Genomic DNA, 26,865 nt, shown 5'->3' with positions numbered 1-26,865 from the left:
TGATACGTACCCTCAACCAGAAAGGACATCAGCCCTACGGATGGGTCCCTGCACAGACTCATTGTCAAAAGACAAGCAACGTGGCGGTCAAGTTGAAGGGGGTTGCGTGCCATACCCGTGGAGCTGGACCTGCCGGCAGCAGAATTTGACGGCTGTGATTGGCTTCGAGCTCCCTCTCGGCCTCTTTTCTGAGCCTGATTGGCCTATCGCTGGTCTCGGTCGACTTTCAGCTCACAAAGTGCAACCCGATCAGGCAGGAAGCTTATCGCTCTTGCCCACGATGTGACGGCTGAAGGATATCTCGGTCGTGAAAGCGGCCGACTGAGGGGAAGTGTTGCGGTTCATGGTGGGGTATTGTCATGGAAGCGGCAGTCGGTGGCTCTCCAGATTCCCCCGGCTTTCAACGGCCATTCGGTTCTGTTGGATGAGATGCTTCATTTCCCGAGACCTTGGGAGCTAGTGCTGTACGTCCCCTGCACTTGCTGCAGCCCCAGAGAGGGGACTGAGGAGCAACCAGCTCTCCACCTGGCGGCGATGCCGGCGCCATCCAACCATATCTGGTAAGGTATCTAGTAGCACTGTACGTTTGAGCGGTTGAAGCGGTTGAAGCGATTGAAACCATTGAAGCCACCAAAGCCACTGACCACAGCTTTGGGAAAGAATGTCGAAAGATAATGCACAGTCTTCTCACAATCGACACTCCTCCTCGGGCAGGAGTTGGACGAAGCGGGCGGTGATCGGGGACTTGCACTGTCGCACTGCCGTGGACGGGAGCTGGCCCAAATAAGCCCTTCTCCGGCGGTCTCTGTCCACTTATTTTCGACCTATCAGTTATCGGTGATGCAGCACGAGACACAACGGGCGCTTTGCCGGTGCCCACGGCATGGGTGCTGCTTGCCCGTCGCACATTGACTGGACTGCGCCAGGACGGAGCGCAGTCCGCAAAAGCCAAGACTTGGAGATAGTGGCTTCTGCCGTGGAACACCCAGAAACAGCAAAGGTCTGGATTGCGCCTCAGCATGGCTTTGGAACAAGTGCAAAAACCGGTTCACCCCAATGTCCACCCGGATAATGTGTAAACAGACGGAAGCAACGAATTGGAAGACGCGGCATGCACCAAGCCCCATGCAAAAGTTGCTGCAGCCTTATTTGCTCGTCTGAGTGACCGCCATTCTTCATCGAGGTGCACAGCCTCCCCATGCTACAGCATCTACCCCATATCGTCGCAATCCCTGACATTGTTCCAGGACCCTCAACGTGACATCCTCGATCCGACGCTGGAGAAGCTCTCTAAGGAGTCAGGTTCGGCCCGATGACAACATCCTTCATCAGTTTGGGGTATTTGCTAACTCTTGCCCCATAGTTCCGCATTGCAAGTAAAATTAAGAGCCGACCAGCTATTGCTCAGATCTCGCCTCCTTGACAACGTCGCCGACCTTGCGGCACCTTCGGCGATTACTTGAACCTTGAAACCTAGACATGCCATAGCGTCAATCGTAACGGCATTGAGGCTATGATGGTTGAACTTACCTGTGATATCATATGATCGGTGAACAGAAGAGTAATGTATCACCGTCATTCGGCAAGGTGGTATGATGCTGGATCTTTCTCGTCTTCCATTGAAGACAAAAGTCTGGACCCCCATTTTGAAAAGGTTCTAGATCTTCACCGGGTATCAAACGTTGCACTTGCAGCTCCATGCGGTGGAACGAACAATTAGCTCCTTGCATGGGCATCATGACACAAGTCATTCGACTGCGGTACCTGAGTTACATCGCAACTGGTCCGTCACGATATCAACAACGCGTTCAATCTCTGTACCGACTGCCGAGCCATGATATGTGCGGAAGACACGAGAAACGAAAACTGACATGTCGTAGACCTCTGTTCTGAGCAGTAGTACCCTCCTTTGTAACGTCCGCAGTCCCGAGTACCCCCACATGGTCGCCGAACAAGCCCTTTCTCCGCCTCACCATGTCTCGATCGATGGAATCGATTGGATCCCATGCGTGAGGGGCTACACGCCGCCAGGAACCACCACCTCACATCAGAACCTACTCTCGACTGCCCGCGACCAGCTTCCTGTTTTGTTCGCCGCATTTGTTGAGAAGTTTTTGGCGCCTGGCCGAAATCTTGGTACCACGAGCCCGTGCCGCTTTCGTATACCCCGACGCCGTCTCCGGACCACACTCCAAGATGTCTTCGCGTGTGTGGGAGAATTGTCGTTGTTGTTGCCTGTAGTGGTGGTCAAATTAAGCTCATACCAAATATAGATGCCTTGGATGGAGCTAGAGAAAGGCTGCTCCGTGCCCCTGAGTCCCCGACAGGGATAGCAAAACAACAACGGCCGTCTTCTGTCTTGGCAGCAACCACAAGGGCCACCATTGCTTGGCGGACATATACATCGATGAATAACTGGTAATGTAGGAGAGTTTGCTTGTCATTCGGCAGCTCTTTGTGGTGATCTCATGGACATAAATGGGGTCGCATTGTGGTGAAGATCTTGGGACCTGTCAGTTTGACGTCATCTATTTTCGCAAACCATATCAACCTCACAAGTAACAAAAGCACATCTCACAATTCTCAAACCAAGCCAGACCACCCTAATTTTCACCTCAAAACTACCATCACGTTAAATCATTGCTGATTTCTTTCCTGTCGGGTCAAAATTCAAAAATATATCCAGCCAAGATGTCCTCAGCAATCGTGTGCGGCGCAACCGGTATGTAACCCCCTTATCATCCCCATCTCTCCAATCCCTCTCACTAACACACCCCCAAGGCATTCTCGGCCGAGAAATCGTCTACCGCCTCGCCTCCAACCCTACAAAATGGAAAACGATCCACGCCCTCTCCCGCTCCAAAAAAGACGACTACCCCTCCAACGTAGTCCACAACCACATCGACCTCCTCCACTCAGCCGAAGACATGGCCAAAGACCTTGCCTCCGTCTCAGGCGAATACGTCTTCTTCGCAGCCTACATGCAAAAGGACAGCGAGGAAGAAAACTGGAAAGTCAACGGCGACATGCTCGCCAACTTCCTCCGCGCGCTCACCCTCACCGGTGCCGCCAAATCCATCAAGCGGATCCTCCTCGTCACGGGATGCAAGCAGTACGGCGTCCACCTCGGCCGCGCCAAGAACCCGATGATGGAATCTGACCCCTGGCTTACGGACCAGAACATCTACCCGCCCAACTTTTACTACAGACAGCAAGATATCCTCCATGATTTCTGCAAGGCTAACCCCCATATTGGATGGAACGTCACTTACCCTAATGATGTGATCGGTTTTGCGAACGGGAACTTTATGAACCTGGCTTCCGGACTGGGGATTTACGCTGCTGTTTGCAAGGAGCAAGGGAGGAAACTGGCTTTTCCTGGGAATGAGGGGTTTTACTCGGGTTTTGACTGCTACACTAGCTCCAAGCTCCACGCGGAATTCTGCGAGTGGGTTGTGTGCGAGGACAAGACGAGGAATGAGGCGTTTAATCTGGTGAATGGGGATGTGCAGACTTGGGAGGATATGTGGCCCAGGCTGGCGAGGAGATTTGGGATGGAGGTTGATCAGGGGCAGTTTCAACAAGAGGTTGGGGAACTGGCAGGGAAAGTTGAGATGAATGAGGTGCCGCCTATTAAGGCTTGGGAGAAGGAGTTGGGGTTGGAGGGGAGGGTGAAGAGGAACATGCTGAGTCAGAGGGTGAGTTTGGTCAAGTGGGCGGAGCAGGAGGATGTCGAAAAGGCGTGGGAGAGGTTGGTGGAGAGGGAAGGGTTGCAGAAGGATGGGTTAGAGAAGGGGACGTGGGCGTTTGTGGATTTTGAGCTGGGGAGGGATTTCGATCTGGTGATTGGTATGAGTAAGGCGAGGGAGTTTGGGTGGACTGGGTAAGTTCTTGTGCTTTTGAGGTGATTGTGGATTTAAGCTAACACACTCCGGCTTGTAGATATCAAGATACATGGAAGGCATTCTCGGATGTGTTCGGTGAGCTTGAAGCTGCGAAGGTGCTGCCAAAGAGTCATAAATGAGAGTCCGGTACGCGAGGTGCTTACCAAGACGGGTGGTCAGGCACACCTTATGTGGGCCCTCTATTTCACCCGGATAATCTCCATGGCAATCTATGCTATCAGACCATCTAGAGTAGTACAATCCATTACGGTCAGTCATAAGAAGGTCAATTGATATTGAACCATCTACTACCTGCATCTGATTCAACCTCAGCCCTATCTCTAGTGCAGAATAGACCAAGAAAAGAGATGAAGGTTCATTGAATAGATGGGCCATGCAGAATCATCTCAGTAAGCCCAACAGCATCTGCAATGGTAAAATATATTGTACATGGGGCGCAGGCTTACCTACCTGCTGGAGATACCTTGGGTATGGGACCGACACCAGGGCAACTGTCCATCAAAGTCACCAAAAAGACTTCAATGGTTAGAGCTCATTGTTGGCTAACGCTATGGCACATTAGCCTGAGCAGCCACGGAATTTGGGTATAAGAGGCTGGTTGTCGCCAGAAGAACTAATATTCTCTCACCATCACCATCACTACCATCACCGCAGTAAACCCTCTTCAAGCAGTTGCTTTCACAGTCAGTATCACCAAGATGCGCTTCTCTATCATAGTTTCCGAGGTCATCGCCTTCCTCTCGGTGGCGGTCTTTGCTGCCCCGAATGAGATTACTCCCAGGGAGAATCCCGTTGCTATTCCAGCCAAGCTCATTCCCGAGTCAATCGTCAACGCCACCGCCTTGGGTGTTGATGTTTGGGGTCCAGTCCCTGACGATGCTACAAAAGGTAACGGTTTCTACACCGCTACGCCAGGAACCCTCGGCTGGGCCTGGATTCGTGCCCAGCAAGACCTCGGTTCATATGAGGACCTGCTTGAGTCTAGGGGGCTGCTGCCGTCCGCTGCCGTTGAAAAGCGCCAAACCACAAGCATCACGGTGAACGCATATTCGGGGGATTGGTGTAGGTGCTCACTGACAACAGTCCAATTTCTCGGTTATACAGAAGGCTAACATTTCATCTCGTTCTTCTACCTCCAGGCACCGGCAGCGCCTGGCACTTCACAAACCCAGCATACAACGTCCGCGTGCTTCCCTCCGAGAATTCTTTCTGGTACAGCTTCGGTTTCTCATACCGCACGCTTCGGGCCAACGAAAATGTCCAGCTGAGACGCGGCCCGTACAATGGTGACAGATGCCAGACGTGGCATGGAACTATCAACGGCCCCACCCAAGGTATGTGCTAACATATCCTCTTTATTACTTCCAAGTTACAAAGATTGCACGAACCCTTAAAGTACAACTTGCTGACTTGGGTCCAGCCGGTATATGCTGGCAGATTGCATCCACCACCTGCTTCGAGATGAAGCAGACTTGAGCAGCCATCTCCGCGCAACCCATGCTTTGCGTTCTTGCCTCTCTTGTTCCCGTCTTGCTGCTTCTTCCTCTTGACGCCGTTTTTGTTCCTTCATTTTCTCTTCGGTTTCTAAGTTTAGTGACACATTAGCGATGTACAAGATAGTTTCATTGGTCCATTGAATGCGAGATACATACCTCGGTCCTTCGGCTTCTTCGGGCCCTGTGGTGCATTGACAGCTGGTACCGCGGTTGGATCGTAATCATCCTCATAGCCCGGTAACACGTAGACGGGAAGTAGGACGTCATAGTCTTGAAATATAGTATCAAGCATGTTGAATGTGAGCACAGTTGGGCCGCCTGCTGTCGAGCTGTCAAATTGCACGGCTAGATTAACCGTTCCCACTGCGAAAGACAAGTCCGCCTGGCCTGGAATCATATAAGCTTCACAGACCCTTGTCTCAAGAGGCATTCTTTTGTCAAAACCGAGTTCCTAAGCCAGTTTGCTGCTGATAATTGGCCCGAGGATGTTGGTGTTATCGTACCGGGCTCTCACCAGTATTGCCGACACACCCGCAAAGTTCGAGAGGTAGATCGTTACATCGTACTCCTATATTCCAAACGCGCCTGTCAGTCTGAAGTTTGTGCCTAAATTTAAGAGGCAATTGTTTGCTTACGTCTCTGGGGAAAGAAGAGCAATACCTTCGGCTGGATTTGTGACTATGGCTCTTTGCTTCTTTGAGTGTCTTGTTGGTTTGTGGAGCAGAATGCTTTTTCGAGCCCCCAGATTGATGAGTTGACTCTTCGGTGTTCAACAAGATGTACTTGTCGTTCGGGAACGAAGAATTCCCCTCTTCGCCTGGGTAAGAGCCCTGATCGCTTAGAAGGACGACTGTGCCGTTTTGCTCCTCTTCCACAAAAGTGCCCGATTCCAAATCATCATGCTGTCCGTAGCCGTAGTGTTGATCAATATCTTTCAATTTGAGTTTTGAAAAGTCCAAATTGAGGTGGGCTTCATAGGGATCGTCTGGCTTATCCTCTTCGTTGTCTTCCGGTGCAAGGCTCGAGCTGGTGTTTGACGGCATCGAATCAGGCGCAGACTCGTCTTCATAACTCCCGTTGGGCTGGGAGGGTGCTCCATTTTGGCGGATATATCCTCCTGGGATGAATACCTATCTCTAACGGTTGGTTCGTCCTAGCCAAAATTTTCATTCGAAACGAAATACTGATCACCAGAGATGTATTGGCCATAAAGGGGATATCCAATTTGAGGGGGGTAATCTGCTGCGGAGCTGGCACGATAGTAATCCACGTTGTCTGCGTATCCCATAGGCACAGGACCTCCTTGAAAATAAGTGTCCTCGTTGGCGCCCGAAGACAAATCTGTAGGCCTTGATGCACACGAATCGCTGGTGGGTGCTGAGGGACTCCTTGGCTTGCCTGTGGTTTGAGGAGAACTCCACGGGTCGCCTGTGGGTGGAGGAGGGTTCCATGGGTCCCCGTAATATGGGTTGTTGGACGGTTTGTCAGAGTTTGGAGACGACATTGTTCCCTTTTCACTTGGTTTGAGCTAGTGACCGGTGATCCTTTCGGACTGGAATGGACGTGAAGTGTCGGTAAAGGTTGAACGTCAAGAAGCCTGAGTAACGGCGGGGTAACAGAAGAAACAGAGTGAAGGAGACACACTTTTATTAGGCAGTTCATCGGCAGCCTGGTCTCTCTGCTTTCTCATGTGGGGTAGGAGACATGTGTGTGCTGGCCCGGGGATCAGGCTCCTGGTGTCAAACTGGATGTCGCGGTCCCGTCATGAAGATGGAAAGTGCAACTTTCAACGCACCCCGCCCCCATCATTCAGATCCAGCTAGATGTACCTACTAGCAGAAGCATGGCGACGATAATAAATCTTCTGTTTGCCCCTTGACTAAAAGAAATAGTTATCATATCCAGACTAGACCATGTAAATGCAACCACTCATGCTTCGAGCGTTGTCAACCCTCAACTAGATACCTTAGTCTTAACTGAACCGGGCTACAGTGTACCTTTTTGTTAAGAGCCTACCTACTTTAGTCAGAAGTTGCATGTGCTTCTTACAAGCAGACTGCACAATACCTTAGGGCAAGGGAAAGGGCAGTACACCATTCACGTCGTCATATCTCTGCAAAGTGCAAACGTCGGGGAATGAAGGACGGTGAGCCCTGTTTTCCAAGCTTGGCATGTTGTCTGGAAACCTATCAGGTAGGTAGGAAGGTGGTGGCTTATTAGTTGGAACAAGCCCATGCTGGTTTCCATTGACCCAAACCTCAACCGGCGAAGAAGAGAGATGATGATTGACCGAAATTCCGACCGGCCGAAGGAAAGCATGTTGCAGATGAAAGCATTGCACACCACCTGCTGCAAGTAAATATGATGATGTCCATCTCACATCAAGCCGCTTCACGTTGAGTAAGGTAATTGAAGCGATACATATTTATGTCCTGAGCAAAACGACGAATTTGTTGAGGCGAAATGCTCTCGAAAGCAACTTACACTTTCAACCATGAACGATCCAAATCCAGCACCAGCACAAACTCCAGCTCAACTCGAAACCGGCAACAATGAGAAAACAGGAGAGCCATCTCGAACTGAGGGCTATGACAGGCTAGGCATGGCCATGGGACACCTCCCCGAGATGGCTATTCTAAGACGTTTCCGGGCGCTGTCTGCTGAAGATCTTCTTTATCAACAAGCTGAGCTCCAAGGGTTGGAAGAAAGACTCAGTCGGTATCAAGCAAAAGACAAACAGTCGGATCATGAAGACCGTAAAACCTATGCTTTGGATTGGGATACTCTTCAACGCTCTGGTGCCGATGATGCCGCCAACGGAAATGTTAGTGCTCAATGGGACACTATCTTGAAGATTCGACCGGGATTGAAGGAATACCACGAAGCTCTCATCCGTCATCGCCAGGTACTTGATCTTCGACCTGCGATTCCCCGCCAGGTCAAAGCACTTCAAAGTTGGATGGAGCGACCAGATAGGCACAACATATACTTGCTCGGTCCCGACCGAAATATCTGGGAGAATCCCACGTTCCGAGAAGATTTGACATCGCTCGAAGTGCCATCAGAAGAGCAAGCCTTTACCAACTCATTTACCATAGGGCTGGTTCATTAGTATAACCGAGTCATAGGAAGGCGTGTCCATGTAAGCCCCTTATTGTCTTTTGTGTCCAATACAGACCAAAGCTAACATGTATTTTCGGTTTAGAAAGCGGATACGCTAGAGTTGCTGCCGAACACGATAATATACGCCAATGAGGCAATCTACCGAGTACTCAGGATCCTCTGCACTATTGCGGCATCTCTCTTGCCTATCCTCGATATCCATGTCCTGTATCATATTCAAACCATGCAGGGACGCATGGGTGCTATTTCAGGACTCACTGCACTCTTCTCCTTCTCGCTAAGCCTTTTCACCTCAGCACCCATCAAAGATGTTTTTGCTGCTACTGCTGCGCAAGTCTACCTAACCTTCATATGGTTGCCCGTATCACTGGCTTCATACTGACCGACGATACTGATGCCTTGATGTTTCTAGATTTGCTGCTGTCCTTGTGGTTTTTGTCGGAACTTCCGACCTTCCATCAAGTACATCCGATAGCAACTGACTCTTTCGAAGAACTGCACGCCCATCGAACCATTCTTTCTCCTTAAGCTATCACTTGACTCGTATGCCGGAGCAAGATTAGACTGAGATGGGGAAGGCTGAAATCGTCAGTGGGTGGTGAAAGAAGCACTCAGCGGCTCTGAAAGACGAGCAGGCAATGGTATTTGACAGTTCTCATTTGGTTTTCACCTCACTGAGAGGCTGGTTTGGATCTCTTAGAGATATCATCTTTAAGTAATGACATAATGTTTAAATCAGTTTCTCCTGATGTGTTCCGGCGTTTGAGCAAACTCTAGGTCTGGAATTCCTGGTGATATCTGATGGAAAGAGGCCTTGTAAGAGAGTCAGCCTCCTCAGGAGACGGGGAGCTTTAAAAGATGCCTTAACTGGGAGGTATCAAATAAGCATGTATAAGCCTTTTAAACCAGTCGGGGGTGGTCTTCACATAATCGAGAAGTATTCCTATTCTTCCTCGAAGCTTTGATATCATGTCAAATTTCTATTCTTTTCAGGGTGTTTTGGATGTGCCCATGAACCCCTGGCCTCCAACTTCAGGCAGCCCAAGGCAGCCCACGCAACCGCATCTTGGCACTCCACTTCGACCCCTGAACCCCCCGACAGCATCATCAGCATGAGGTCGACGAGAAGATGGATAAAGAAGCCCCGATGCGCCAGGTTTTCCTGTTCATCATGTAGACAAACGCAAAGCCACCTCACCAATCTCAGCCCCAACAAAAACCACCCACCATGTGCCGCATCATCAACGGTATCCACCAGCCATGCTGGGCCTCCCCTTCCTTCTGGCAACACCAAAATGCCCTCCAAAAAAGCAGCCAAAAAGAAACCCCGATCAAGACAAAGCACCCGAGCCTACCGCACGAAACTTCAAGACGCCCTCCTCCGCTCGTCACCCTCATCCACCCTCCTCAAACGCCCCAACGACCTCCTGCCTCGCCCCCTCCTCACTTTGGACGCTTCAGACAAACTATCCAACCACCCCACCCTCCTCCGTGACATCCTAGCCAAATCTCAGACATGACAACCACGTCAGCGGCAAGCCCACAGACCAACCGATATGGCAGTCCCTCCTCTCCATCCTCGAGTCTGAACTCCCAAAAGACAACGCCACAGAGCCAATATGGACAGCTCAAGAGATAGAGCTCATCCAGCTGCCTAACCAGCTTCTGAAGGGCCAGGAGGAGATTATCTTGCACCCGACATGGAGACGTTTCCCTGACGCGGCCGGGACGAGGAAACTTATCGCTGAGGCGGCGATGTCCCAGGGTGTTGCGAACAAGTCGCCCAAGCTCATGAAGCTGTTTTGGACGGGGGGACGGTTCAGACGTACAAGAAAGGCTTTGACGATTGTCGTGACTGAAGGTTCCGTGTCTTGAGGGGTTGACAGTGGAATATGCTTGCAAAATTATACTGTCGCAACTCACAAGCACAGAACCCAGCGGATGCAACAAGTTTATAGGATGGTTTAGATAGTATAAAAAAAGACGTTCTTGAGTAATCCACACAATTCTATCCAACGAGACCGCATGGCTGCTGACATCATGAGAAGACTGCAAGGCATAGAAAACCCAAAACAACCCTCGAACTTATCCCCAGGGGTCAATCATCTTTGCTCCCGCTGAAAAGACTCCACGCCCAGAACCAGCCTCAACTGTGTTTGCAACTACAACCGCATGCCGCGCGTGTAACTACCGTGCTCGAACTCAACCCACGTCTGTTGATGCTGGACGAAAACTAATGCAGACTACTACTGGGGATAAGGGCCTAGAAAGATATCAGCAGGGCCACCAAAGACAGTCATAAAGGACGGATATATAGTCGTAAGGCTTTAAAAGTTGATTTGCAGAGATTGTAAGATAGCAGAGGGCGTTTCCAGTACCTTTCAAGGCCTTGACCTCAAATTGCAGTGTCTATCTTTCTCTCCACGACGTGCTGGCTACTCGAGAAGCAATAACGGTACATTAGACAAAAAAGGTCCACAACTGCCGTACCATCTCCCTGCCGACGCTTTCACCGACAGCATATCTTGCTCCCAGCCCTTCATCAAACCCCCAAACTAGCCCTTCCTCTCAACTCCGTCGTTCAAGATATCCCGCCCAAAAGACATCAGTACTAAACCCCTTCCGCTCCAAATCCGTCCCCAAACCTCCAACCCCAAAGAAATATAATAGCATCATTATGAATTATATGTAAACCTTAAAAGTCGCCTTGTGTGTTGTGTGTTTTCGCGTGAGCGTGTCGATATGGCTGTCATGTGTAAAAAAGGGGTATCTGTTTGCAAATCCATCCTGGCTGCCAAAATGCGCCAAGTGTTTTGCAGCATGTGTTCAATAATGATATACACAGTCGAAAAAGAGTCCAAATATGAGATAAGCAAGGTAGGTATGCCGCCAGTTTGGCGATACGTGAATAAATTATTGTAGCATGGCAAAACACCAATCGGTTGTTGCCGCATGGCCGGTCTTGAGGTCGGTCTTCATGTAGCAGCGGTGCTCCTTGCCCGTGTCGCCGGGGAGAAACCCCCATCCGACGGCAGTGCACTGGTCAAACGAAGCGCAGCTGTTCATGCAATCCGCCATGGAGACCGTGTACATGTGGGTTAGATCACGAGAAGAAGTGCTTCCGTGGTAGTCGATGCCGCAGAGGCGAAGGAAGCGTTTGTGGGAGCCCGGGACTTGATACATGGTGTTGTTTGCCGCAGGGCAGTCAGAATGAGGGTTTGGCGGTCGGTAAGGGACAGTGAGCGTAGAGGAAGAGACTGTTGAAGAAGTGTGTGCGTCTGAAGATGTCGACGATGTAACGGAGGGGTCAGGATCGAGTGTTGCTGACGGTGTTGGCGTGGGACTGGAGCCTATCACCGAGACTGGCGGCGTGGTGGAGGACTCGGCCTGTTCCTGAGCTTCCGCAGACTTGCGAGCCATTGTTACGCCAACGCCAACGCCCACGCCCACGGCAACGCCGATCATAATCACGATTGCAACCGCGATGATAATCCAGAGAAGCTTTCTCCTGGCGACTGGGCTCATTGTCTCGTCATCGCTACAGTTGCTCCTCTCGGGTTGAAGATGAAGCCGGCGTTCGCTTTCGGGAATTCCTCCGGCGCTGGATGCCAGAGCTATCCTGCCGCTGGCGGCATCATTCCCATACCCCTTCTCATCCGGCCTGTATGGCGGAGGTGTGGGCTCGCGGTAGAAGGTATACTGAGCTAGGTTTGCTGTATCGGCCGTGTTCGCGATGCTGTTCCGATCTTGGTTCCGAGCTGGAGCGATGCTTTCGTTCTCATCCCAAAACACAGCCGGACCTGGTGGCGGCGAAGGCTCGTCATCTTGGAGTCGTCTTGGGTTGTGCTGGTAGATGACAGGTTCTGGGCCCTCCTCAGCAAACCGTACACGGTGTTGGATGTGGTCGTTGTCGTTGGTGTTGGCGATGTCGTCAGGGTGGGACGGGGGTCCCTGGCGCGCTGAGGGCTCCGTCATGATTCGGTTATACCCGCGGGTCCATCTCGCTCAGTCAATGTTGTTCGCAGTCTCTCAATCCCGTCACACAATCGTCGGCCGACTTCGCGATGCTGATTGTTTGTCACTTAAGGGCGCCGGAGCGCGTTGCCGGAGTGCAAGACGAGAGAAAGGAAGGAAAGAAAGGGAGAGAATGGATTCTCGTCATGCAGCACAATGGAAAACGCAAGGTGGGCAGAATGAACCCCAACCCATGTCATCGCAATTTCGCGAAGATTGGATCGCGAGCGCCGCGCTTTGACCTTGCGACTCTGGATGCGGGCCCCTGTGGTATTCAGTGTGGGGGGGCTGCAACAGCAACATGTTTTTAGAGGTTTGCGGAAACTCTCCGTGATGCTGCATGTTGGGAGCGGCGTGTGCGGCACCTGAGAGGCGAGAACGTTGCAGGTTGATGGATGACGGGTGACAAACGACGGGTGTTCGTGGGTGGGATATGGCGTTTTATGTCTTGGAATAGAAAGAAAAGACGGTCTTCTGTAAATCTGGTTGTTGATTGAGTGTTGGAATACCGACGCTTTGCTTTGTATATGATACGGTTAAGGGCCAGAACTGCCAACCCGGTGTCCTTCTTGTGACAAAACAGCAAACTGAAGTTTGTTCAGTTACAGATACACTGACTGCCATTGAGGATAACAATCGTCTGTGCAAGTCCTCTGTGCTGATATTCTACCAAAGGTTTCCACCTGTATTCATAAACCAGTGGCACACCTCCATACAATGAACTTTTCTTTCCAAAGAAAAACGCTCGATAATCCCACAGCCCAAGGTATCCTCAAGCTGGACCATTTGGGGGACCCTCTGAGACAGGACTAGTGTCAATCTGGATTCATATTAAGTCACAAGCTTATCAAGCCTCAGAGAATCGATATCGCTCTTGGTAGCAGCGTCTTGATCTTCCAAAGACTGAGATTTCGTTTTGCTCTCAGTCTTTTCATCCCCTTTCTTTTCAGTATCTTGTTGGCCCACTTCTTCTTTTCCCGCCTCCTCGATATGGCCTCGCTCACACCCATCGTGTGTCTGTTGATCTTCTCTCAGGTATATGCTGGTGCTTGAGAAAATGTAATCGAGATCCGGAAAAGGGAGCTTGTGATAGTTGTCCTCCAACTTGAAAAAACGATGGAGATGCCCTGGTCTCTCCTTGGTGCCATCTACCACCCGTAGCCATTCATCCAAGCCGGTACCAATGAAAACGGTCGGCAGAGATTTTCTCATGGCCAGGTTGCAGATTTCAAGTTCGACATGTATGGCATAGAGCAGTGTGTTCTCATCAACAAGATCGAATCCACCTGGACTGTCAACGGCCTCGAGATCGAGTTTGCTGCAGAATTCCTTATCAATTTGTGTAAATCGGGGCTCTTGAATGAAACACTTGATTTCTTGGTTTGTTTTAGATCCTGATCCCTTCTTGATTAGCCCCCATCTGTGAGTTGCACCAGTCCATCATGACCCACGAATTGTATTGATAATGGCACAGAAGGCAGCTGTCTGCATGTGAGCTGTCCACCTTGCTTGAGAACTGCCATCGGCTGGATCATATGGTCCTGTCCCTAGACACACTGCCCTGGCAATGCGTGGTAGTTGTTGACGTGATGAGAGAGCCGAGTCGAGGAGTTTCTCTAGTTTCCGCCAGCATGCAGACTGCTCGAATTTTCTGGTCACGCCGTCATGGTATTTTGAGAGATCACCAATAGAGTATTCTGGATTTGGGTTTGGCTGCAGATTGTCCGAAGGAGCCTTCTCATCAGCTACTGGCTTGGATACATGGCGAAGTTTTCTGCCTTTCCGCTTGACCTGATTCCACTCGGCTCCGGTGTCAGCCATGATGTGTCACAGACGTGCTCGAAAAGGATCCTGAAAATTGATAGACTGAAATGGTTCAAAAAAGCTCCAAGTTTGCAAGTCGCTCCAATTCACCGGCTCTCCTGCAGGGTTCCCGTGTAGAAGCAAGCCAAACCGAGGGGCAGTTGTGCGATAAGAAATCCGATAGGCAGAAACATGTTCACCGCCTTCCGTGTTCAAAGTGTCTCTGGTTTATGCGGGGAAGATCTCAGGGTTGGGATTGGCCCACTTAATCGCAATGCTTCCCACAATCCACTGGGCACTGAACCTGGTCAGGCTGGTCTTGTCAGGGACTCATGAATCCTCATCATATTGAACAGAGGAAATGCCTTTTGCTTCCTGCTATTTATTGATTCTGATTCACGCCCATTTCTATTCCGAATTTATGACATCTTCACCACCAGACATGCCGAGCTCGGGTACCAGCAGTCAGCTTACTTCATGTATGGGCTGCAGAAGCGTTACACACACCAGACTGTTGACGCGGCCACTATTTTGGCCATCCCGCGATGCAAGTCATTCGTCCGAGCATTCGGCTCTTGAGAACACCAGAAAGCTCCTGCCACCAATGTGTATAGGTAAGGCTGTTTCACAGTCAATCAGCTTTCACCCAAGCTGGCCGTGATTCACTGATCTACAGTGGCTGCGCCTTTTGAGGGCCAGAATGGCAGAACCGAAGAATGCATCCCAGTCAGAAATAGCTCTTCGCAGAGTCGCACTGCATCGAGAACCGATACCACACTCCCGCGAAAAAGAATTCGGTCGAGGGTTTTTGCTGAAGGGAGAGAGAATCCGAGGGTTGACAGATCGCCCCCAAACCGTTCGCATGCCCGATCTTGATTGGTTCCCAGACACATGGCTGGGCGCTTAGCTGTGAGGAAAGGTTGGAGGAGAGACGGCACACAGTGGAGATGGCTTTGTGATCAGCTTGATGTGACTGGAACCCCGCCAAGCACCACCACCACCAGCCTTTCTGTGCAACCTGCTGGTGTAGCACGATGGCAGAAAGTCCCAAAATCTCTCTCATCAGGACCCCGCATCACGGCTCCGGAGCGACACTGCAGGTCTAGATCAGTGTGGGCTGGTGTGTCAGTCGAAACTACAGTTGCGCCTCTACGAAGATCGCCGTTCTAGATTTTCCCAAGATGCACTAGGAATTCGATGTCCAGGCCAGCTCCCCATTGTTCTCAATTGGGAGAGCCGTCGGTGTTAAATGGTGATAGTATGCAGAGTCGAGCATGAAGGCTTGATGATATCGCCCCAGGTTAGCGACTTGCCCAGCAGCCGAGCGGCCACCTTTGCCCGCTCATTGGCCGTGGGCTCCCTTCGTGGCAGGGGGTCGGCAGGGTCGGCATGCACAGCTCGCACCCCTTAAAGGTTTTTTGTGCCCTCTGAGTGGTCGGGATGCTCAGGTGCATGCTGCTGCCAAAAAGCCGCCCAGATTGCTGTGCCCGTTGGTGCTTCGGCATGGCAAAGTCGGGTCACGGCGGTGGAAGGGTGTGAAGGTGACTGGGCCTGGGGGGGTGACAGGGACCATTGGGCGGCTGGAGAGGAGAGGGGAATGGCTGCATACATAGGGCCGATGGGTCACCACCACCAGATATTACCCTCCCGTCCGCCCAGCACGACCTGTTCTTCTGGCCTTTTCCCTGCTTCTTATTTCTGCGGTTGTCTTTCTTATACCGAATTCACAAATCTCAACTCCAGATACAGACGTTCCGTCGGTCGACACTGGGACTACCAGACCAGGACAGTGATACAGATATTGATCGGCAAAGAACTGGCGATATAGAAGGAGGAATTGAGACATTCGACTGAGAGGTTTTTCTTGGAGAAAAAGAAGAGCCGGAATTGAAAGGGAAAGCCCTCGTGAGGCTCTGATCACGCAAAACTTTGGTTACACCTTCACATATCGCATCCAACGACACACTTCGCCAAAATGCTCACATCAACGTTTCTCACGGCTCTGACAACAGCCGCTGTCGCCTCTGCTCACATTGTCATCACATATCCAGGATGGAGAGGCAACAACCTCATCACCAACAAAACTTTCCCATACGGCATGCAATGGATGTATCCATGTAAGCTCCCCTCCCCATCTTTCTCATCTCAGGCTGCCCCTTCCCCGTTACACAACCCAAGACATGAGTTGCTAACTTTTCTCCCCTAGGTGGCGGCATGGAAGTAACAACAAACCGAACCTACTGGTCAACAAAAGGCGGCGCCATCGCCTTCCAACCCGGCTGGTTCCAAGGCCACGCAACAGCAATGGTCTACGTCAACATGGGTTTCGGTACTGAAGGCCCCGATGATGGACCACCGGGCGGTCCCCCCAACATGTCTTTCCCCATGGTTCCCCCCTTCCAACTCCTCGGCCCATCAAAGAACCCGTATCCCGGCACCGTCTGCCTCCCTCAAGTACCACTGCCAGTGAACGCGACGGTCAAGGCTGGCGACAATGCCACAATTCAGGTTGTTGAGTTGGCCGTACATGGCGCTGCTCTCTACTCGGTACGTTCCCATCCTCTCGATGCTTTCATCACGTAGGGCGATGGATACTAACAATACCGGCAGTGCGTCGACATCACATTTGTCGAACCAGGCGATTCGAGACTGGCCGAGGTTAACGAGACCAACTGCTTCAACAGCACCGACATCGGCGTCGCGGACGTGTACACCCTCACCCTTCGTGCTTCCGGACAAGGAGCGGTCAACCTCACCAGCGACGCGGCACGATCTATGACTATCAGCGGCTCAACTCTTGCATGGCTCGGCTACGTCCCACTCGCTCTCGGTGGTTTGTGGGCGCTGCTATGATGTGATCCGTCACAATTTTGGCAGGCGGGTTGCGTGTGTCACTGTTTGGCACTTTGTATATTTTTGATCCTGAAGGCAAAACCAGGATCTCGTGTTGGCATTTCTGGACGGCGTTCAAGGCAAGAGGGTGAAGGAAAGATATTTTTTGGGAGGGTACTATATCTGCCCGGTTTTGTGCTGTGATAAAAACGGGGGGTTTTTTTTTGGGTTTTGGGGAATTTTCTTTTCTCGTTGTTTAATATTTTCTCACTTACAACTTTTTTCCCTCTTGTCACAGAGAGCTGGCAGAGGAGCAGACTGTTACTCAAGGCAGAGAGTAGACAGGATCACAAACTGAGGCTGTTTTTACGCTACCTCGAATAGAAATTGTCAGAAAAGGCAGCTGCAAAAATTCGAAACAATTCTGAACAAAACATTGGATTGTCTTGCTTGGCGCGATTTTACATTGACCAACCCACATCTCATCTCCAACCATCTTACCTCCGGATTTCGGGAACCCCATCCATCCAACCATCCAGTAAACCACCCAAGAGTCCTCCCCAGTGTGAGAAAGCTGTAGCAGACAGAGTCAGCATCAACCCTGAAGCACCAAAACCCCCTCATCAGCCGCCGCCCAAATGCCGGATTAAAGTGACAAGCTTTCTCCGCCCAGGTTTCGGTTTCAGTGGCGTGTTCAGTTTAGGGAGTAAAGCGGCTCAAATCACGTTTTCCGTCACCGTTGCGTCGGGCGCCAGCAGATACACTTCTCACATCACCACCCACCACACCAACCAACAACAGTACCGCAAGTCAAGTTTCCTGATGTCTGACATAGACAACCGGGGGAGCCGGGTGGCTTCAGGGGCTATTTTCGTAGAGCAACGGGAAGGCATCTTCACCCCCGAACAGGTGAGCGAGAAAGGCGACTGAACTTGATAGCGACTACGTGAGACAAGAGCAGACTGTCACTATACTGAAACTAAGTGGGATAACATCTCGTTGCCTCCTACTAACCCATGTCTGTAACATCAAAGGCTCTAATCTCTGTCCCTAAGTACTGTAACTCTTTCCTCCATCCCTTGCCTTTTCACCCTCCGCGTCGGACCTCTGCTGTACTAGCAAAGCATTAGAGGTAGCTGGGTAACCTCATATATACAATATTCCCTCACACTTCATTCACCACGTGTCACACTTATTGCCTCAGATAACCATAGCACTCCTTTGCCAACGACTTGATCCTCTCCTCTCCCGACTTCTTGGCCGCTTCACCAATCGCCTCCCCAACCTCGAGGGCCTTGGCTACCTGCTGGGCCTGGCCACCGGTGGAAAGAACCATGCCAAGCGTCATGACTGCGCGGAAGAGGACCTCAGCATCCCTCTGTCTGCTGATAACAGCCGCAGCAATCTCACAGATGTTGGAGATGACGGTGAAGTTGACCGTGCTGCGTTCGTTGAAGCCCAAGCAAGCAAAGTTGAAAATTGCGGACGTCAAGGCGATTTGGACGTTATTGTTCTCTGCCCCAATGGGACTTAGGCCTTCTCCGAGACCAGCAATTCTGCCGAGAACGGTCGTGATGTTGGTAGCGTCCGATGTAACCAGCTGTCTCCCCTCGAGTGTAGTGAACAGGTTGGTAATGGTCCGGAGTGCCATCATGACATTGTTGGGGTTGACGGTAGACACATCAACCCCGTGAGCTAACTCGGTTAAAGGGGTGTCGGTTTGAATTGGGGACTGAACATCGAGCGCGCTTCTGAGCGCAGTGTTAGCGATATCGCCGCCTCTGGGATCGGTCACAGTGGAGACACCCGGCCAGGTGACCAAGCACCGAAGTGCGTCGAGAGCAGGAAGTCGATCGTTGTACGGCCACTGTGTGGCGATGCTCAAAACGCTCTGGGTCGCGTCGTTGAGCGCTGGGGGTAACTTCCCCTTCTGACTCGCAGCTTGCACTCCCATGGTAGCTTGGAGAGCATGCTCGACAATGTTGAGGCCACTCGGGTTCATGGAAATGTGCTTATTGCCAGCAAGAATATGCTTCTCATTAAGGCTTTTGAGCTTCTTCAACACAGGCTCAGACTTGGCTACCGTAAGGGCGAGGTAGTCTGTATGCGGCAAAAACTTGGTCGACGGTTGTGATGATTGATCAGCTGCGGACTGGGCTTCTGTCCCATACGGATCAGCCAACCCTGAGGATTGGCCAATCGTCGCACCTTGGGTATTCGAAGTGATAAATTGGGCCACTTGGTCGAGATATGATATTGGCAGCTCGTTGTCACCCAAGAACTTGGTTGCTGCCTCGTAAGGGTTTTGAGAAAGGTTGTAAGGGAGCTTGAGTGGCGGTGCCCCCTCCTTGATATCAACGTCGAAAACATAGTCGTATTCTTGGCCGTTATATGGAACCTTGCGGCCGGTGCTGCCAGTCGAGTCGACGACTGTGCCGACATGGACCCATCGCTGCTCACCTGTTTGACGTTAGTGTCTGAGCTCCTGAGTTGCATATCATGTCAAATATCTGACCTCGTGACCACTGGTAGGCACCGATTGTGCCATTCTCCTCCAAAACCGTCTTCACTTGCCCATCTTTTTGGCCCACGTTGGTTTGGAGCCAAGTGTGGGGATCCAGCTGTTCCTTATTGATCGAAGGCCCAAGCTGCTGTTGTGGTATCGCCGATGTACGAACAGCCTCTTCGAACTGGACCAAAGCCTCAGCATCCGCCGCCCGGTCGGGGTTACGCGTAAAAACTCGGACGGTATGGTCACTGGCACCTGACACAATGTCTCCATTCTCAGGGCACACGGCTACCGTCCATACTGAGATCGCAGGGTGCGTGATTGTTTGGACACACTCTGACCCCTTCCATACCCGGACTGTTCGGTCCTCACCACCACTGACGATCTCGCCGTTGGGAAGACAAGCGAGGGAGTAGATGAAGCTGTCGTGGCCACGCAGTTCTCCGACCTCTGTACCGTCTAACTTCCACAGCCTGATGATGCCGTCATTGTCGGCGCTGGCGAAGTCGGCCCCACTTGGGTGCTTCTTCAGACCAGTTGGAAGTTTGCACAAGGCGCGCACAACGGAATTGGTTGTGAGAGTGCGTCTTGGTTCTACTTCGTTGTTATTGTTGACCTTTCGAATGTCATAGATGCGGATGTGGGCATCGGCACTGCCAGTAATGACCGTGTTCTCATCGAATGCCAAGACCGTCCAGATGGTCTTCACTTCACCATCATGGGCAAGCTGGGCAGCCTGCTCCCACTTGTCCGTTCCCCAAATGATGGCTTTGCCATCCCACCCTCCGGACACCAGATATTTCCCGGCCGGAGAAACATCAAGGGTGCAGACGTTGTGGCCATGGCCTACGAGAAGGCGATCGGCATTGTCGGTTGAAGTTAGGCTTGGGCGCTTGACTTCGATGATGGCCTCGTACCCGGCGGAAATGACTAGGCCCTCGGGCCACTCCGAAGATGGCGGCAAGAAAGCAACCGAGTTGATATAGCCATGTCCCTGGCTGGCGATAGTTTCATCAAATGTCGGGGGTTGCGGGGCAGTCTTGCGCCAGAGACGGACGGTTCTATCGCGGGAGGTCGAGACAACGAGATTCGCGGAAGGGAACGCAACGGCACGAACCTAAGTGGTCGTTAGTTGAACGAGTCATGAAGAAATCAGTTAGAAACGCACATCAGCTTCGTGCCCCTTCAGTTGGGCCGAGAGCTTGAAGTCCGGCATCGCGATCTCGGTTGGGCTCTCTGGGAGCTTAGGTAGGCGGGGTATCGTAGCGATGGGTGTCAGTCAATGAAAGTGCTGGTGGAGCAGTGACGGCAGCAGGTGTTCGTCGCGAGGCTGGTTGTCGATGCAGCTCCTGCGATAACTCGAGATGGTTTATGAAAAAAGATTGACTGGGAAACTCGAGTAATGGAGCTGCCGATTTGTAAGGCTAACAGTGAATAGTGGGAATGGAAATGGTTGGAAGACCAAAGTCCGCAAGCTGGTTGCTCCTGGAGGGGTTGAACAGCGGCGTGGCTGCGGATGGGGTGACGGGTCCCAGGGGAAGCTCCCATCTCCAGCACGGGCCTTCTTGGAGCTCCATATCTGTCAGGCTTCAATATCATGAGGTGGCCTACATGCAGAACAAGGAGGCATGTTTTTTCTTTCGTCTCATCATAGCAATATCTACATATATATGGGCCCTTGTAGGTTTCAGGGTTTTGTTGGGATGTCTACAAGACTATGTTCCATATTCATAGTCTTCCAGGTACCTAGGAAGTCAGATAAGGTTAGAGCCAGGATGGTTGCCGAGCGATCCTCTGATGCTCGCTGATGTCTCTGATGTCGTAATGTTGCTGGAGGACACCAGCCATACTTGCAGATTGGCTGAAAGCCAAACTGAGCTGTTGCTTCCCGTCGTAAACCTACCTGACCTTATGCTTGCCGCCACTTCACGTCCAATTGTTCACACAACGTTGTGTTGCCCTTGCACCATCGATCTGACTGCTGCGGGGGAGTGACAGCCCCTGACTTGAACGCCCAGATCAACGAGGGGTACGGCCGCGGGTCTTGGCACCGGACACCCCGCCCAACAGCGAGCAGACGTCGCAAAGAGGGTTTCCATGTCGTCGCAGAGTCGACATTGATCTTTCCCCGTCCACCGCAAAATTTGGCTCTCTGCGGGAGGCAACCATCCTGCCCTCCTAATCTCACGATTCCTTAACGATTTTTTCTGACGACCTGTTACGACTCTTTTTCGCTCATTTTTCTTTCGTCGCTTGTGTTTCGCCTCTAGATTCCCACCGTCTCCCACAAAAAGAGAAATATCTTCTCAACTTTGTCCATCGGTTTGCCCTACCCATTCGGCTTTGTACCTCTTCGCTCGCCAAACTCTGCACTTTTCCTCGCTGCCCAACTCAACTCATCCTCCGCTTGACGACTCCTCTCCCATAACCATCATCTCGATACTCCATACCCGAGCCTCTCAAAATGGGTGACGCTTCGACCCCCCGTCCATCATGTGTCCCGTTGACCTGCCACGGTCACTCGCGCCCAGTTCCCCATATCAGCTTCTCTCCGTTGGAAAATCAGGACATTTACTACATGATTTCTGCCTGCAAGGGTTAGTTCATCCTGTCTCCTCTCATCTGATCAACAAAGGACTAACAACTTGCTTCTTTCTCAGATGGTAACCCCATGCTTCGTGATGGACAGACCGGCGACTGGATAGGTACCTTCCTTGGCCACAAGGGTGCGGTATGGCAAGGTAGACTCAGCCCAGATGCCACCACTGCCGCAACTGCCTCTGCAGACTTTACCGCCAAGGTCTGGGATACACATACCGGCGAGCTGCTGTATGTTCTTCAGCATGATCATATCGTCCGCGCCGTTGCCTACCCCTTCGACCAGTCCAGGATGCTTGCCACCGGAGGCTTCGAGAAGAAGCTCCGCATCTTTGACTTGCAGGAGCAGCCACCAACGTCCGAGGGCGCCGCTAGCCCGGTTACTATCCCGACTTCCCAAGCGTTTGAAATCGGCGAAGGTGTGCATACACAGCCCATCAAGTTTATTGTCTGGGCCAAGGACCCCAGCGTGCTGATTACGGCCTCGGGAGACACGCTTCGATGGTTTGATTTGCCTACCAGGCAGTGCACACGTGCCATCAAACTCGAAGCCGAGATCAAGTCTTGCGAACTTGTCTCTCTTGCGCCATCGCACAGCTCCCCCACTGATATTGGCGGTGGTCAGCCCGTGCTTGCGGTTGCTGCTGGCAAGACCGCCTGCTTTTGGGGCGGGCTGAAGGCACAAGATGAGCTCAAGCAGTTCAAGCTGTCCCATGGCATTGCTAGTGTGGGCCTGGATCTTAAAGGCAGGAAGTTTGTGGTGGGAGAAGAACCTGGAACCTGGGCGCATGTTTACAGCTGGGAGGATGGCAAGGAGCTGGATGTCCACAAGGGTCACCACGGTCCCATCTGGTCCATTGCTTTCTCTCCAGATGGAAACCTGTATGCCACAGGGTCCGAGGATGGAACCATCAAAATGTGGAAGAACTGCGAGGGGTTCTATGGTCTTTGGAGAGGAGGGGCGCCGGGTAGTAGTGCCGATTAGGAGGAGCCTGCTCACCCAAACGATTCCCCATCCCCTGCCACCCCAAGCATCATCATCTCAACTGTGGACGACTCAGGTGCCGAAAATCCAGCTCAGTCTCTCGTGGATCAGAACACTGATCTTCTGCTCAGCTATTCTCCGCTCCGAACTCGAGTCAAGAATACCTCAGCTAACCCAGGCGCCACTTCTCGTCCATTCACAGCTCGTTTGGGGCTGCATCCCAATCGTCAAGAAAATAGGAAACCACCCTCGGATTCTTCTTGTGTCACCGAAATAGAGAATGCTGACAAGCTGGAACTGGGAGAGTTCCTCCGTCGATCTGCCATGAATAGAATCAGTGCGAGGAAGACAACTGGGCGTTCTTGAGGTTGAGTTATCAGGTTGAGCTATCGTCGGGTTTGCGGCGGCCCTATTCAGTTACAGAGTATTTCTGCCTGCTCGGGTTGCATACGGGCAAAAGAGGTTATGTTTGGCTCGGTTATAGACGAGGATTGGTCAACCCAGGGATTTCTGATTGCTATTATTCTGGAGTCGAGTATTTACTTATCCCTTTAAGCGTTGGTACATATTTCCCGATTTGGGTGTTGGTCTTGTAAGGTACGGATTCCGGACTGCATTTTCACAGGGGGTTTAAAGAACGGCGGTGACCAAAAATAATTACACCAAAAATAATACCTGTTGCTTTAATTCTGAGCATCCTCTTCTCTCTGCGTGTCAGTGACCCTGAATGATCGAGCCCCTGATGTTTATTGATGCAGGAATATGCAGTTGCGGGGTGCAAGTCCCCCACAGAGGTACGTACCGATCCTGTCGCAAACAAGCCTGCCGGGGATCCTGGTCGAGAGCTCTTTGGGTTACCAGCAACCTTCTTCTTGATTGCCAAATCCTCGATCAACAACACACATCATTGGCTTTCTTCGTTTTCGCACTCTACTACTCAAACACTTGTATTTTTTGGCACCCTCTTTTTACCATAATTCTACAAGTTTCGGACAGCTATAATACTTTGCGTTACTCACCAGAACCCACCTCCCCGCCTCCGACGCGATGGACGACGATTACGCGACCTCCGAGAACGAGGCCGACGAACTCATGGAGGAAGTCGAAGACATCGAAGCCGACAACGACGCCGAAGACGATAACGAGAACGACGATGACGAGCAAGACGACGAGGAGGAAGCTGAAGGCGACGCCGAGGCCGAGCCAGAACCAGAAGCCGAGAATGAAGCCTATGATAATTCCCAGTCTGCCCCCGATGGCGCCGGCACAACACGCGACGGCGGCGACGATCACCACCACCAACATCCGGGGACTAGGCGCGCCTCTGCCGCGAGCGGGAGTGTGTCGGGGGGGATGAAGTACCGGCCGGTGATACGGCCAGAGTATACGACCGCTGCGTTTTACGATATTGTGCCTACCATGGCGGCGCCGCAGGCGACGAGCATTAATGCTATTGCTATCACACCGGATCAGAGGTATTGGATGACGGGGGGGTCGGATGGGTACGTGAGGAAGTATGATGGGATTGGGACCATCAATGGGAAGCAACAGTTGACGGTTGCGCAGAGGCACCCTTTTGTCGACAGTGTGGTCAAGGCGGGGATCTTGATGGGGTATTGGGGGAATGAGGAGCCGCTGCCGCCGGGGGCGAGGGCTGAGGAGGCGGTGTTATCCCCGGTGTATAGCTTGGCTGTTCACAGCGAGGCGTTGTGGTTGTTGAGTGGGTTGGAGAGTGGTGGGATTAATTTGTATAGTGTCAGGCATGACGAGGGTAAGAGGATTGTCTGCCTGCGGGAGGGAGGGCATACCAATGCTGTCAGCGTGTTGCAGCTGGCTCCAGATGAGAAGAGTGTCTTGAGTGGAAGTTGGGACAAGACATGTTTGGATTGGGATCTCAATAACGGGCAGATTGTCCGGAGGTTTGATGGCAGTACCAGTCAGATTTCGGCTATCGAGCTCCGACCTACTGGCGCGGCTCCGATCCCAGCGGAAGCAAGCGAGGTGATGGTCCAGAGCGATACATTTCAGAGCAACAACGACAAGCCACCAATCGGCAACTTTTATAGCACTGCGCCTGGTGGAGGGATGATGGGTGCCAGTGCGACGGCACAGCCAGATGGTGCGGAAAACACGGGGTCGCCTGAGCACGAGTCTCTGTTTGGCAGTCCAGCGGGTTCTCTGTTTGGCGACAACGAAACAATAGGAGGCGGAGGTGGTGCCTTTGGTGATGATGATGACAACGAGTTCTCACGTGCGATGGACATGGAAATGAACAACCACAGCAACGGCATGGGCCAATCAGCCGACTTTTCCCTCGACGACGTCGACATGTCCAATGCTCCCCCTCTAGATGTCACCAGTACCGATCCCAGCCAACAAGATACCAACCCAATAGACGCCAATACAGCACCACCTCCAGCCCAAAACGGCATCACCACGAACCCAGCGGATGCCAACACCGTATCCGAAACCAGTAGTCACACCCTCCAAGGCAGCAACAACACCAATAACCTAGACGAAAGCATAACAATGTCCCTTGACTTCTCCACCACCACCGACCCGCCCCCTAACAACCCCCCCTCTTCCACCCAACAAACGGCCGACACCTCCCTCCCCGACGCCCCTTCCCAACCACAACCCCCTACAATCTCCTTTGCCACCTCCACCGCCCAGGACCCCTCGACCTCCAACCCGTCAACCTTCCTCTCCGCCTCCATAGACGGCACCCTCCGCATCTGGGACAAACGCGTCCCCGAACCCGTAGCCCGGATCAACAACCGCCGCGGCGTTCCCCCTTGGTGCATGGGCGCCTGCTGGTCCCTCTCAGGCAACGAGATCTACACCGGCCGCCGCAACGGAACAGTGGAGGAATTCTCCATCCACAAGGCTTCTTCGTCTTGGCAGCCAGAACGGGTTCTCAAGCTCCCCAACGGCTCCGGCGCCGTGTCGGCGGTGAGGCCGATGCCCAACGGGCGGCACATCATCTGCGCCAGTCATGATATTCTCAGGCTGTACGACTTGCAGTATGACACCGACCTGAAAGCGCAAAAGCACAGCAAAGTTCCGTTCACGATCGTTCCGGGGCCGCCGAGGGCAGGCGTGATCAGCTGCTTGTATATAGATCCTACTTCCCGGATCATGATCTCAGCCGCGGGGACGAGGGGGTGGGATGGGACGAATACCGAGGTGCTGGTGGGTTATGAGATTCATGCGAATAACTGAGTAATGGAATAGATGTTCTTTCTTTCTTGTTGGGGTTTACGTAAGAATCAAGGGAAAAATTGTGGGTGTGTTTGTTGGAATTACAGCGTGGAAAGCAAAGAATGGGTGGGTGATGTGGGGGGTACAAGCAGGTTGCTATTGGATTAGTTGTAGGCGTTCATTATCTGGATAATACCCAAATCGGATAGCGTTTTGTCGTTGAACAGATACCACCAGGCTTTGTGTCACCAGTGCTCGTGGAGGACAAAGTCTATCACTCATTGGGTGACCACGGGCAGAAGACTGCCAGGTCAGGAAGTAATGGTAATAGACACAATGTCTATGAACTGTTATAAGTACAAGACTAATAGCATGACATAGTGGCTGCGATAACTGTGG

General features: G+C 52.0%; 9 protein-coding genes across 9 annotated transcripts; 6 read left to right on the top strand and 3 right to left on the bottom strand.

Annotated features, from left to right (window-relative positions):
- Nucleotides 1-2,691: 2,691 nt before the first annotated feature.
- Nucleotides 2,692-4,024, top strand: PODANS_1_16120 (uncharacterized protein; the record flags this gene model as incomplete). The annotated part of the gene is made up of 3 exons (XM_001907017.1): nt 2,692-2,722; nt 2,782-3,883; nt 3,943-4,024. The coding sequence occupies 3 exons, from the start codon at nt 2,692-2,694 to the stop codon at nt 4,022-4,024; spliced, it is 1,215 nt and encodes a 404-aa protein (XP_001907052.1).
- A 579-nt stretch (nt 4,025-4,603) lies between these two features.
- Nucleotides 4,604-5,381, top strand: PODANS_1_16110 (uncharacterized protein; the record flags this gene model as incomplete). Its single annotated transcript, XM_001907016.1, has 3 exons — nt 4,604-4,967; nt 5,045-5,239; nt 5,326-5,381. The coding sequence occupies 3 exons, from the start codon at nt 4,604-4,606 to the stop codon at nt 5,379-5,381; spliced, it is 615 nt and encodes a 204-aa protein (XP_001907051.1).
- A 2,514-nt stretch (nt 5,382-7,895) lies between these two features.
- PODANS_1_16105 (uncharacterized protein) lies at nt 7,896-8,513 on the top strand (the record flags this gene model as incomplete). Its single annotated transcript, XM_001907015.1, has 1 exon — nt 7,896-8,513. The coding sequence occupies one exon, from the start codon at nt 7,896-7,898 to the stop codon at nt 8,511-8,513; it is 618 nt and encodes a 205-aa protein (XP_001907050.1).
- Nucleotides 8,514-11,437: 2,924 nt separating this feature from the next.
- On the bottom strand, nt 11,438-12,499 carry PODANS_1_16100 (uncharacterized protein; the record flags this gene model as incomplete). The annotated part of the gene is made up of 1 exon (XM_001907014.1): nt 11,438-12,499. One exon carries the CDS (start codon nt 12,497-12,499, stop codon nt 11,438-11,440), a length of 1,062 nt encoding a protein of 353 aa, XP_001907049.1.
- Nucleotides 12,500-13,369: 870 nt separating this feature from the next.
- PODANS_1_16090 (uncharacterized protein) lies at nt 13,370-14,359 on the bottom strand (the record flags this gene model as incomplete). Its single annotated transcript, XM_001907013.1, has 2 exons — nt 13,370-13,932; nt 13,990-14,359. The coding sequence occupies 2 exons, from the start codon at nt 14,357-14,359 to the stop codon at nt 13,370-13,372; spliced, it is 933 nt and encodes a 310-aa protein (XP_001907048.1).
- A 1,957-nt stretch (nt 14,360-16,316) lies between these two features.
- Nucleotides 16,317-17,194, top strand: PODANS_1_16080 (uncharacterized protein; the record flags this gene model as incomplete). The annotated part of the gene is made up of 3 exons (XM_001907012.1): nt 16,317-16,458; nt 16,548-16,888; nt 16,952-17,194. 3 exons carry the CDS (start codon nt 16,317-16,319, stop codon nt 17,192-17,194), a joined length of 726 nt encoding a protein of 241 aa, XP_001907047.1.
- Nucleotides 17,195-18,365: 1,171 nt separating this feature from the next.
- PODANS_1_16070 (uncharacterized protein) lies at nt 18,366-20,898 on the bottom strand (the record flags this gene model as incomplete). The annotated part of the gene is made up of 3 exons (XM_001907011.1): nt 18,366-19,633; nt 19,689-20,799; nt 20,851-20,898. 3 exons carry the CDS (start codon nt 20,896-20,898, stop codon nt 18,366-18,368), a joined length of 2,427 nt encoding a protein of 808 aa, XP_001907046.1.
- Nucleotides 20,899-22,146: 1,248 nt separating this feature from the next.
- Nucleotides 22,147-23,265, top strand: PODANS_1_16060 (uncharacterized protein; the record flags this gene model as incomplete). Its single annotated transcript, XM_001907010.1, has 2 exons — nt 22,147-22,279; nt 22,343-23,265. 2 exons carry the CDS (start codon nt 22,147-22,149, stop codon nt 23,263-23,265), a joined length of 1,056 nt encoding a protein of 351 aa, XP_001907045.1.
- Nucleotides 23,266-24,312: 1,047 nt separating this feature from the next.
- On the top strand, nt 24,313-26,487 carry PODANS_1_16050 (uncharacterized protein; the record flags this gene model as incomplete). The annotated part of the gene is made up of 1 exon (XM_001907009.1): nt 24,313-26,487. The coding sequence occupies one exon, from the start codon at nt 24,313-24,315 to the stop codon at nt 26,485-26,487; it is 2,175 nt and encodes a 724-aa protein (XP_001907044.1).
- Between the last annotated feature and the right edge of the window lie 378 nt (nt 26,488-26,865).

Source organism: Podospora anserina, chromosome 1, assembly GCF_000226545.1.
Source record: "Podospora anserina S mat+ genomic DNA chromosome 1, supercontig 4".
Taxonomy (NCBI): Eukaryota; Fungi; Ascomycota; class Sordariomycetes; order Sordariales; family Podosporaceae; genus Podospora; species Podospora anserina.
Note: the sequence above shows the minus strand (reverse complement) of the source record. Positions and strands in the feature narration are given on the sequence as shown.